Source organism: Lissotriton helveticus, chromosome 9, assembly GCF_964261635.1.
Source record: "Lissotriton helveticus chromosome 9, aLisHel1.1, whole genome shotgun sequence".
Classification (NCBI taxonomy): domain Eukaryota; kingdom Metazoa; phylum Chordata; class Amphibia; order Caudata; family Salamandridae; genus Lissotriton; species Lissotriton helveticus.
Genome location: NC_136070.1, coordinates 136,875,465 through 136,888,697, shown reverse-complemented (window position 1 = coordinate 136,888,697; position 13,233 = coordinate 136,875,465). Strand labels below are relative to the sequence as shown.

General features: G+C 45.2%; 1 protein-coding gene across 2 annotated transcripts in view; it reads right to left on the bottom strand.

Moving 5' to 3' along the window:
• The window catches only part of SPTBN5 (spectrin beta, non-erythrocytic 5), a 2,054,098-nt gene that overhangs the window by 1,839,187 nt on the left and 201,678 nt on the right, over positions 1–13,233 (bottom strand). For both annotated transcript variants that reach the window (XM_078659643.1, XM_078659644.1), the window contains exon 11: positions 9,187–9,387. In XM_078659643.1, coding sequence (XP_078515769.1) covers positions 9,187–9,387 — 201 coding nt within the window. The remainder of the gene's footprint in view (positions 1–9,186; positions 9,388–13,233) is intronic.

Below are 13,233 nucleotides of genomic sequence, written 5' to 3'. Positions count from 1 at the left end.
GGAAGCGTTTGAGTCATTAAAAACTGCTTTATGTTCTGCACCTGTCTTGGGAACACCCGATTACCAGAAGCCCTTTGTACTTTACGTGCACGAGGCGGAAGGTTGCGCGCTGTCTGTCCTAACTCAGAGTTTTGGCGGGAAACAGAGACCTTGTGCTTACTTCTCTGCTATGCTTGACAACGTGGCAAGAGCACTGCCGAGCTGTCTAAGGGCTACAGCGGCTGCTGCGGTCTCGATAAGACAATCGGCAGGGCTCGTACTGGGCTCACCCCTCACAGTAATGGTACCACATGCCGTGGACATTTTGCTAAACAGGACACAGACGCAGCATTTAACTAGTGCTCGTCTAACGGGTTATGAGATGACATTATTTGACCCACATGTAACGATAAAAAGATGTGCCACCCTGAACCCAGCCACGTTGTTACCTCTCCCTTCAGATGAAAAAGACGATGAGGTCCATGATTGCTTGTTTCGGACAGAAGAGGAAACAAAAGGAAGAGTAGATTTGACGGATAAGCCCCTAGATGATCCTGATGGGGAGCTGTATGTTGATGGGTCCTGTTTTAAACTAGCAGATGGTACCACAACTGCAGCATATGCAGTCACGACTTTGAAAACAGTGGTAGAGACTTCTAGAGTCCCGTACAATTCAGCTCAGGCTGCAGAGATAATAGCATTGATGCGAGCGTGTGAATTAAGTGAAGGATTGGCGGTGAACATTTACACAGACAGCCAATACGCCTTTGGCGTGGCTCATAGTTATGGGAGACTGTGGGCGGAGAGGGGATTTTTGACATCACATGGGCAGAAAATTCAAAATGGCCCATTGAGATTACGACTGTTGACAGCTTTGACACTTCCCAACCGATTGGCCGTGATTAAGTGTAGTGCACACAAGGCAGTGGTGGATGATGTAGGACGAGGGAATGCATTTGCAGATCAAACAGCTAAAGAAAGTGCTAGGACAAAACTTCCGCGAATGTTCGTGGCAGGACCAGCTAGGTGGGTACCAGACATTAACATGTTTGAAGACACTGTACAGAGTGTGCGGAACATACAAGAGAAAGCAACCCAGGAAGAGTTGGAACAATGGAAGGATGGAGGGGGACGGTTGGACTCGAATGAGTGTTGGACGGATGTGTCAGACAAACGACGATGGTTGCTCCCGAATGCATATGTTCTCCCAGTAGTGACGATGGCACATGGACCAGCTCATATAAGTACAAAGGGAATATGTAAATTATTAGATCCGGTGTGGAGTAATAGGAACATTTCCAGGGTGGCGACACATTTGGTACAACAGTGTATGGTTTGCTTAAGACATAATCCTGGCAAGGGAACCCCCGTCCCTGTAGGCAATTTCGCACCTCCATCCTACCCTTTTGAAGTGATCCAGATGGATTACATTGAAATGGAGAGGGTGAACAACCTAAAATATGTCCTTGTGGTGGTATGCTCATTCAGTAGGTGGGTGGAGGCTTTTCCAACAAAGGACTGTACAGCCATATCGACAGCTAAGATGTTGATCAAAGAGTACTTCAGTAGGTTCGGTTTACCCAGGGTGATCTGGAGCGATAACGGAATGTCCTTCAATGCTGAACTGATGAAACAGATCTGTAAGGGCTTACAAATCTCTCAAAAATTCCACGCAGCCCAACATCCACAGGCGGCGGGTTTGGTTGAAAGATTCAACGGTACCTTGAAGTTAAAAATGGCCAAGATACAGGAGAGTACGGGGCTGCGTTGGCCAGACGCGCTTCCCCTTGCCTTACTTTCCACAAGAGTAACAGTGAATTCTAAGACAGGAGTTTCTCCCCATGAGGTTATATTTGGCAGGCCCGCCAACGTGTGGGGTGTCCCTAGACCCAAATGTTTCTCAGAGATTGAATATCCTTTGTTGACAGATTATCTGTATGCTTTGACTAAAGACCTTCTTTCTATTCATCAGCAGGTAGCAGACACACTGAAGCCGTTGCCTGAGGGGCCGGGCCACGACATCCACCCAGGGGACTGGGTCGTGGTGAAGAAATACCAGCGGAAGTCCTGTCTGGAGCCTAGATGGTCCGAACCAAAGTTGGTGCTCCTCACCACCCGCACCGCACTTCGAGTGGAGGGCCGGAAGGCGTGGACGCACGCCTCCCACGTGAAAAAGGTTCCTCTACCTCTACCTTATGATGCGTGGATCCGAGGTGGCATAGCAGATCACGAGACCGAGCGTATGCCTAGATATATTCCCTTCTCTGATGCTTTACTGATAGAGGGGGAGAACAACGAGAGCGCGCAGGGGCCAGCCCTGAGTACAAGTAGCGACGCTCCTTTTGGTCGCAGAGCACAAACAACGGAAGCCACCCCTTTTGAAAGTGATTCACCAATTCTGTTCACAGATCCTGAAGTGCGAGGGAGCACTCGCTATAACTTGTGGCCCAGAAAGGAGAGGCGAAAGAGCTGAGCACTGGAAGAAGGGCTGAGATAGGGATTAGAAGTGGACTATTTTGAACAGGTTAGCTTAGAGATAGGGATGGACTGTTGAAAGAGCCCTGGTGCACTCTTGAGACATTGCTGAGCGGGACGCTAGAGGTGTGTGTGTGGGCCCAAGTTCAGTGCTCCTGAGTTGCTGTAGTTGTGCGACTCCGTCGAGGGATTAGGGTTTGCGAGACTGAAAAGCCTGCCTATGAGGCTTTAACGGACATAGGGAGAAGAGCCCTTTGAAGGGCGAAGCACCCCTCTGGCCGGTTTTGGAGTGTCTGGAACTTTTAGTAGAGCCCCTAGTGTTTTGAACTTTTAGGGTGTCACTTGGCCCGTTCATTCGGAGACATGTATCCCTTTGGTCGTCCTATCCCTGAGGAGGAACAGCCCTTTGCTGCCCCTCGCAGATCTGAACCTGATTCCCCATGGCATGCTCTGCCGCGAAAAGGAAAAATTGTGGCTATTGTGGTGTTCCTTGTCATATTTTTGATAATACTTGGAATATTGTTCTTTCTGGATGAAGCTTACCCTGTCCACAAGCTGGTTCCTACTCTCTCTACTTTGCCAGGGCATAATATGATAACTGTTGACTACGGTGAACAATGTATGAGAAAGGGCTATCGTGATAATGTTTTCATAAAAACTTTGCATCATGCATATGCTGTGTACAATGTGACAGACTGTTGGGTATGCGGGTTGCTTCCTTCTGCTGCATATAAAAAGGACAGGTTACTGGCACTTCAATTGACTCCTGTGAATAGCTGTGTGGGCTGGTATACCCTGATAGGCATGGTAAAGTTCTTTCAGCAGCCTGATTCTCTGTCCCCACGACTCCCTGGTAGTGGGTCCACACTGACAATGCGAGTACGCCCTCTGCCCCCTTCATCCCTTGGACGGTTGTATACTGATGGACGTTTTGACCAAAAATTCCTCGAGACCTGTTCGAAAAAGATAGAACGATTTACGATGCCTAATGACACTGACAAAGTGCGAGAGAGTTTTCTACAGTTGAACTCTTCCCTAGCATATAGACATCCCCCCTCAGCGAATAGTACTAGTAATTCTCTGGTACCCCTAGCGACAGTAGGGCCCTCACCTTACTTCTGTATTCAGGGTAGGGGTCCGATTAAAGTGGGTGACAGCCTTTGCAATGTGACTGCCTCGATTCGTCTGCCCCTCAGTCCTTCAATGGTTACCCCCCCGAATATCTATTTTGTATGTGGAGATAATGGGTATTTGTGGTTGCCTGAGGGTTGGGGTGGGACATGTTACTTGGTGTATTTACTCCCACCTGTTTATGTGGCACCTTCAGATTATCATAAAACTCACCGAAGGTTTGCCGTCATGGAAGGACTGCGTAAAAGGAGGGACCTCCAGGTGGAGGACGTTGATCAGACTGACACTTCTGGGCAACAATTCACAGACTTCTCGAAGGGTTTGTTACCATTCTGGGGTCCTATCTTTAATAGTAGAGCCATTAGGCGTCTGTCGAGGGTGATGGAAAGGGTGGTGACTACGGAGGCTGACATTGCAGCAAATATGTCTCTTGAGATGCAGGGTATGAGATTATTCACGATCCAAAATAGGATGGTGCTGGACGTCATCCTTGCAGATAGGGGTGGAGCTTGTCGCGTCATCTGGACCTCTTGCTGCGTGTACATCCCTGACTCCACCCCGACGGTTAATTTAGCTGTACAGAAACTCCATAGGTTGGCAGCCGAACTCCATCAGGACACGGGTACCTGGTCCTTGCAGACATGGTTGTGGGGTGTTTTCTCCTCCTGGGGTTGGAAAATACTGATGGGTTTAGTAGGAGTAGTTGGTGTCCTTCTGACATGTTGCCTTTGCGTGTACTGCCTTCCTCCTTGCTGCACTATGTGTGCCAGTAACATACAAGCTTCTAAAAATAGGTCGAAACAATTCCCTGTTTCCAATGATCTTGAACTTTATGATCCCCGCTGGTTGATGCTTATCGATGATGATGTTCTTGATTAATATGTTATGCTGGCCCTTAGAATTAGATGTAAAGGCTCTCCTTTTGGTTAATAAAGTTAGCCACAGTCTGCTAAAAGGAGGGTCTGATAGGTTTCATTCATCCATGCCCGCCCACTGAATACATTATGTTTATGAGTTAGCAGAATGTGTCTAACTACTGATATATTCATTTATGCATTTACGTTTATACTTTTCTGTTAGTTATTCATTTATGCGTGTGACATTATTCCAGTGTTCTTAGCTTAGCCTGTGTGCCACCATTTTGATGCCTTCCCCTATTTGTGCGAGTTGCACTCGCTCATTCCCCCTCCCGTAGGAATAGGAATATTCCACATGTCAGCAGTTTTTACTTCTCGGCCCACTGTGACTGAAACTACCAGCAAAACTCCTTATCACTCTGTTCTCATGTGTTGGAGATGCTCAAGCCTGGCTCCATGTCCTTGGGGGCTGATAGGAGAATGTTGCAATCCCAGGTGCAGATGCCTACTGTATGAGACCATTGTTCACCATCTCAGGGGTTCAGTACTTTTCCACAAATGGGCGTGCCTTACTATGCTTTTTCGCATTATAATGTGTTACTGTAATGACGGGAGTCAGTCCTTCTCGGCGCACTCTTAGGGGTGAGGTCGAACAGGGCCCTCTCATATGGGAGCGTATGGCCTAATAAAACTAATTGTTTTTTATTCTTATCGACTGTCCGGCTGACTTATTATTGGGAATAATAGGTGAGTGCTGTAAGTCACTCGGGTGGATTTGAGCCACGCTTATCAAGCTGAAGGGTGGGAAGACTTCTCTTTTGAAGATGTTCTAGCCTTCTTGGAACCCTTCTTCACCGGAGATCTTCCTCTGGATGACCTGTGAGCCAGGCCATAGATGCGAATTCTCTCCCTGTCTTTGAGAGTTCTTCCTGACAGGTGCTCGCAGTGAGGACAGGTGCCTGGATCATGTTCTTCAGGCAGACACAGGATACAAACGTCGTGATTGTCTGATTTTGCCTTCTTGTTACCACAAGAAGGACATTTGTCAAAAAGTGAAGGCATTCTCAGCTGAAAATGCTCACTAAACTGACTTAAAAAGACAGTTTCTTTCTTGACTAGATGTAAAATGTCAAAGTAAGCAGAAAAAGTTGTTCAAAAAGAGGTCATTTTCTGTCAGAAAACAGAAATTAGTGGAGCTGTGTAACCAGGATCCTTCCTGAAGGAGCCGGAAAGAACAACTGACCTAACTGTCACCCCTGAAGCTTGATGGGATACCGGGGGTCATGGGTGCCTTAAAGGCACGGTGTCAGTTTTTTGTATACAGCTACAGGTTAGCTTTTCAGTCTTTTTAGACTGTGTATTTGCAATGCAGCCTGGGAGCTTTCTATGCTTTCAGTGAGTTATAAGAATTTCTACTGCTGCCTAAGCATTAAAACAGTTTCTAAACAATCTTTGGTGTTGTTTCTCATGTTTCTAATGCATTTTATTCATGTATGGTGGAAATTCTTCACAGCATATTTCAGCTCTGATGTGATTTGACTGCTATTGCATGTTTTATATATATATATGTATATATATATATATGAGTGTATATATATATGTGGGGCACATATAATATAGTGTTTCCGGGGTCCCGCACATGGGCGGGAATATTCCAATGCTTATGACTATTGATGAGGATCCCCTGGAAGAGAACCAGGGGTTCGGTGTCCAGCAGGAGCGCTAACAAGCTTAGGCAGCAGAAATAGACCTGGTAAACGAAAAAGATGCAGCATTGGAACCATCAAGGTACAAGGGACTCACCAATTGCAGGAGAGTCAGAGCACATCCAGAGCCAGGAGGTGAGCCCACTGAAGCCAAAGAAGACTCACAAGAGGTCTTACAGGCCGAAGGCACAAGAGTCGCAAGAGGGCCTCGAGCAGCTCACCAAAGATGTAGGCCCATGGTGCAGAGGATGGGGTGAGGATCAAGATCTTGGCAGGAAGAGATGCTGGATGCTAGAGCTTCTTGTAGCCCGAAGATCTCTGAAAGACAGAGTCAACATACTTTGGCAAAGGCAAGTCGACGCAGTGCACAGGAGGTCTGTTCCAGCTGTTCCGACGAGGGATACTGGCCTCAAACTTGCAGAGAGGACAGGTCCAGCTTGTGTTGCTGGGCCTTTCGGAGTCTGTAGGACTTCAGGAGCAGCAGACCGGTCAGCTTCATTGTGGTGCCTGCAGATGCAGGGGAGTGACTCCTTCACTCCAAGGGAGATTACTTCCGGTGTCCTTGATGCCCACAGGCCTGGAGAGGAAGCTGGATGAAGCACAGGCACATATGACGCAGAAGACTGGTAGAACAGCAAGACCAAAAGCATCAGGAGTCTTCCTTGGTGCAGTCTTGGTTCCAGGTGAAGTCCAAGTTGCCCAGACGGTCGAAGTTGAAGTGGTTTTGGGTTTGAATCTTGTCCCACAACTAATCTGAAGAGTCACCCACAGGTAAGCCCTTAGGTACCCAATGGAAAGGGTTGGGACAATTCAAAGGTCTTTCCTCCCAGAGGAGAGGTTTGACTGAGGGGAGGATACTCCCATGTCCTTTATCCATTTTCACGCCAGAGCGGGAGCCCTGTACTGGCTAAAACTGGAGTATGCAAGGAGGGCATCAAATGTGCCCTTCCAAGCAGTCTGACGGCGCTGGCAGGTACCCCTACCCCTGCCCAATATACTAAGTCCTGCCTGGGAGCTGGTCACACTTCCCTGTGACAGGGAACACATTGTTGTACCTTCCCCTGCTTGAGCATAGCTCAGTAGCAGGAGGGCAGAATTATGTATGTGGTTGGCAGCAGCACTAGCTTGCTGTTAGACCCTGAAAGGCTGGTCCCGGGACACATGGAAGCACCCTAGGGGAGACCCCCATACATGGGATCCTACATCCAACACTCAAATCCATGTTAGAGTAGGATTTCAAAAATGTTTGATACCAAACATGACCAGTTTAGTTCCCGCCAATATATAGTTAGACATTTCGTAAATGACTTGATGTGTACTATATGTATTAATATGTATTAAATGCCTGACTGCATTTACAATGTCCAGAGAATCGACTCCAGGGATTTTAGGGGGTGTCCTTCTCGTGGAGGGCACCTTTACACTAATAACCTAGCACCCTGCCTTTAATATTGAAAGTCCTGCCTTAGGGGTGACTTATAGGTTTTAAGTGCAGTGACCTCAGATATAAGGAAACATTTCTGTCGTTAATTGTGATAGCACCAACTTACACAGGCTGCAATGGCCCAGTTTGTGTGGTCTCTCATGGGTGGCATAATACATGCTGCAGTTCATGGGAGACCCCTGGTTTACCTGTGCCCTGGGTACCATAGTACCATATACGGTTGAATGTCAATACAACGAAGTGTTTACACCGCACTACCATTACAATGCTGCTTTTACAACGCAAGTCGTTACCACGACTTGCGTTCTAGGGTGCTGGACTTAGGAATAGTAAGATTTACTATTCCAACACCAGCCTACGTACAGTAGGGAAGGTGTTGGAATAGTAAATCTACTATTCCTTAGCCTAGAGCGCCCTCCAGCGCAGGTCATGGTAACGACTTGCGTTGTAAAAGCAGTGTTGTAATGGTAGTGCGGTGTAAACACAGCGTCGTAATGGATGTTCCCCACCATATACTAGGGACTTACCTGGGTACATCAGTAGCCAATTGTAAAGGTACCAAAGTACTTACCACTGCCATATTGAGGGAGGAAGCTCAGTGACTTGGGTCCTGGTTAGCAGGAGCTCAGTCAAACTAGTCAGAAAACAGAATAACACCAGCAAAAAGTGGGGGTAACCATGAAAGCAGATCCTACTTTCCTACAAGCATTATTCCACCTCCTAGCCTTCTAAATTTAGTATGCATTACGCAACATATAATTTCATCATTAGAAATGTGATGAAAATGTTATCTCTTCTCAGGTTCTGTATACATTATTTTGTGCTGCAAAGTACACATTTCTTTTTTGTGCTGCCAAGTACATCCTTCCTTTCAATGGCACAATGGCCATGTTCTGTCACACTTTAATTGAACTAATTGGATTAAAAAGCTGATATCAATTTAATAAAAAGAAAGTGCAAGATTTGAAAAGATATCTCCTGGCAGCACAAAGTGACCTGCCAGAATCTCTTCAGAAAAGAGAAGACATTTTTTTTTTTCGTAGCCCTAAGTTACATTTTGGTGCTAAATTTTGTGATAATAACCCCAAAGCAATAATAACATTGATTCACTGACCCTGGATTTAGGTTTCTGGCAGAAAAGATAAGTGATACGCCACCAGGCTTTTGTTGAGAAACCCTGTTATAAACTTTCTATAATGTGAAGCAGTGTGATGATAATGCTGCAGTGCATCAGTCACTCAAAATATGCTGAAGAGGATGAAATGTGTGGAAAATTGCCATACATATTTGGCAATTACAGTAATAACATAAAAGATAGCAAAACAAGATTTTATGGTAATAGTTGCAAATGTAAAAATGTTATTCGTTGTCATACTTTGCTGAAGTACCCTTAAATTTAGATTGGGCTGGCTATCCACCTCACAGATGTCCAAGACCAAGAAATGATCTGGTCCCCTGGAGAAGTGGTGGCCCTCTGCAAGACAGGGGGGATGTAATGGTCGATGTTACACTATCCAACGTAAGACCAGCATTTAATTATATTTTTGTGAGTGAAGGAAAATTTAGTTTCAGTCCACAATTTGCATTCACATACCTGCATTATTAGCGCTGCAACATGTAGAAGGGTTTTGCGATTAGCCACCTCGTCTTGTAACCGCTTCCATTTCTTCTGGATGCTATTAGTCCGCTTCTGGATTTCACCCTCATTGGAAACATCCCTACGGCACAGGTCTTGGCCCTGCTTCACCACATTCTCACATATAGTTCTGTGAGAGTTGCACTCTGCCTCGAGAGCCTACAAGAGGAATATCAGGGAATCAAAAATATAATTCCGCATCCACGGAAATTAAGTAAACTCTAACACACTATGAGGTACCCCCAAAATTTGTGATTGATGTACAAAAAAGTTTTAAAAATATGCTTTCAATTCAATATTGATTTTTATATACAGAATAGAACATACAAATTCCAAAATCTGTGAACCTTCTGTTTCATGAACTACATTTGTTGCTCCTAAGGTAGGCCTATCGAGTCATAGAGTAGGAAGCTGTATAATAAAAGGTAGGACATATATATATAAAATCTTTATTCGGCTTATTCACAATGGAAAAACCATAAAAGAAGCAAAAAATATCATACAATACAAAAATACATATGTTACGTACTATTTCATATAAAATTCATTTCACAGTTAAAAAAGAGTCAAACAAGAATGTGCAGAGAGCCGCTCAAAGTGAACTTGACGAGGATTTTTAAAGGTTCTTTCTATGTTTCATAATGGATTTTAAGAAACTACTGACAAAATAACAGACATTTTCCGTTTCCAGCATTTGCAGTCTTAAGAGAGCGGGTCTGCATTGTCTCAACCCCCAAGATCTTAATATCGGTAGTAGCCAGATCTTTCTATGGGCTTGATGGAATTTGCAAAGCAGGATCACATGCAGATTAGACTGTGTTGATAAACCATCACAAGGACAGGGCGGGAGAATGGCATTCCAACAGTTTTGTGACGGAAAGGTAACCATTCTAAAGAAGGTGTTTAGCCTGAATCTTGTGATTAACATTCTTTCGTAGGTTGATGTTTGAAGTGCCAGATACGGGTGAATGTCATAGGCTAATTGAATCATATTTGCATGGATAACTGCCGTTTTTAATGAGTTGGATGCAAGTCTTAAAGATTCCAGATGTCTTAATGCTTTCTGTTTGAGGTCTTTTTTCGAGATGTCTGTTATGGATACCGGGTCCAGGTAATAGTTCTCTAAGCCTAGATCATTAAAAAAGTTTCTAACATATAGGAGCCACTTTATTTTTGTGGAATTGTCCAAGTTCATTGAGTCTGCAATGATAGCTTGTGTCAGTGCGTTTTTGTCTGACGTCCAAATGCGTCGCCACAACATCAGCGGTTCTATTTTAGTTAGGTCCTCTATGTAGGGTATGCCTAGTTCTAGATGCATTGCATAGATTGAGGTGCCTTTGGGGGTAGCTAGCAGGAATCTCAAAAAGGCGTTTTCTGCCTTCTGGATAAGACTAGTGTCGGTGTAACCCCAGACTCCCGCACCGTATGTTGCGATAGCCTGACATTTGGCGTTGTAGATCTTGAGGAGCTCCACTGGTGCCCTTTTACCTAGTCTCTGAGAAAAAGTTGTTAGGGCGGCGATTGACCTCTTGAACAAATGTGCCCTTGTGTTCACTGCTGGCTTCCAGCTAAGTTGGTCGTCTATCATAACCCCCAAATAGGGATATTGGGGGGTAGCTTCAAGCTTTTGGTTATTGAGCTGTATGGGTTTTATTCTTTTTTGGCCTCTACCAGCTGTCATTACGAACGTTTTTTTCACGTTCACCATTAGGTCGAGGTTACCCATAAAGGTCGTGTACCTACTCACTGCTTTCTGGAGTTCGCGGGGTGTTCGTGCAAGGATAACAGCGTCATCCGCGTAGAGCAGGGCTGGGATCAGGCGGCGGTTTATGCGTGGGAGGTCCTGAGCCCCCTCCAACATCTCCCCCTCCAGACCATTGGTATAGAGTGAGAAGAGGAAGGGGGCCAGGACGCATCCCTGCCTGACCCCACGCCCTACGCTAAACGGCGACGTCAGCTCTCCATTTACGCCAAAGCGCACTCTGGCCGTTGCTCCGGTATAGAGCTCTCTTAGAAAGTCCAAGAGAGGTGGATCTACTCCTAATTGGGCTAGGACCCTCCACAGCTTTGCATGTGAAACACAGTCGAAAGCTGCGGAAAGGTCGACAAAGACCATATAGATCTTAGTTGGGATGGCCTGGGTGTATTTGCCCATTATTAGGGTGAGGTTAAGGACCTGCTCTAGAGTGCCAAAGCCCTCGCGGAAGCCAAATTGAATATCAGAGACTATGCTCCGGTCCTCACTCCACTGCTGGAGACGCTCTAGGATCACTCTCCCCACTACTTTCCCGAGCGAATCCAGCAGTGAGATAGGCCGGTAGCATTTTACATCTTGGCGGTGCCCCTTTTTGAATATGGGGACCATTATTGATTTGGTCCAAGAGGTTAGGATTCCCTCATTCGCGGCCGCTATACAGACTCTAGTTAGGATGGGGGCCCAAAGATCTAGGTTGCTTTTAAAAAAGTCCACTGGGACCCCATCGGGTCCTGGTGCCTTGCCAAGTTTGCTGTTCTGCAGTGCCTCCAAGAGATCTGGGATGTCAAAAGGGACCAGGATGGGATACTGGGCCTTTGGGGGTAGTTGTTCTGTTGGTGAAGTATTTTTGAAGATAACTTCAAAGTGAGAAACCCATGTATTTTCGTCGATAGCGACTTCTATTTTTGGGATACCTGTTTCCGTGAGATATGGAGTCCTGACTGTGCGCCAAAAAAGCTCGCTGTTTTTTGACACTGCGCCTTTATGGAGGTCATCCCATAGTTTTTGCTTAAGTTGGGCAGTTCTCAACTTTCTTTCCCCTATATATTGACACCTCAAGAGTTTGATCTGAGCTGTATTTCGCGGTTTGTTATGTAATGCAGATTTTAATTTTGTTAGTGCAGCTGTGCAATCATGATTAAACCATTTTGGTTTTGTGGAACGGTTTGATTTTGGTTTTGAGGTGAGGAGGTCCTTTATGGAATCTAAAATTGATTTAAAGTTTGTCAGAACTTCCTTATGATTTGATGCAAGGTCCAGGCATTTTACAATATTTGGATAGGTCCGAGTTATTAGTTTTTTCGTTATATCCTGCGGATTAATTTTTGCCCATTTGATTGTGAATCCGTTATGTTTACCGACCTGGATTTTGTTCTGTATGAGAGTGGTCGCCATCTCCAATTTATGGAAAGAGTTGGATGGCATAGAGATCTTGATTGTTAGGGCTGAGTGATCGCTGAGGGGGTTAGCAATGACCCCAAAATCTTTAACTTTGTTCATAAGGTTTGGGGAAAGGAGTATAAAATCTACTGTGGTTTGATGACCTCTGCCCACATAAGTCGGGATGAATTTATTTGGGTCTGCTTCCGGGTGGTTTGCAATGTGCAGATCCAAGTCCGATAGGACAGTGTTAATAGCATTTCCCAGTTTATTATGAGCAAAGTGCGGTAATGGTACATTAAATTCGTCTACTATCCCGCAGCACAATAGGTTGGTCGCTGTGCAGGGGTGGAGATTAAAATCTCCTCCCCAGATTAGGTTGGTTGCCTTGTTTACAGATCTCCAGTGATGAACTTGTTTTAATTTATCATATAGGGTTGTGAGGAGAGTTATAAAGTTTTCTTCTGGTAAATTATTATATAGATTGGTCAAGATGATTATTTCTTTATTTGCCAGGGTTAGTGAGAGGATTTGGTGAGTAGCATCCTGAGAGAGTGTAACCACTTTGTTAAGTGGTAGGGTGTTTGCAATGTAAATTATTAATCCGCCTTTCGGTCTGCCCATTAGGCTGGTTAATGCTGGAATGAAAAAGGTTTTATAGCCTTGTAGATGTAGTTCTTCTAGTGACCATGTCTCTTGGAGGCAGATTATTTGATATGGGTTTAGGAACTTCTGTGCAGATCCATCCTCGATTTTATTTCGGAGGCCTGCGGTGTTCCAGTAAAGTACTGTGATTGATGAAGAGTCGTCATTTGATTCTTCTATTGAGGTTATGAATTCCTTGTTTCTGGAATCTGAGAAAGTAATAG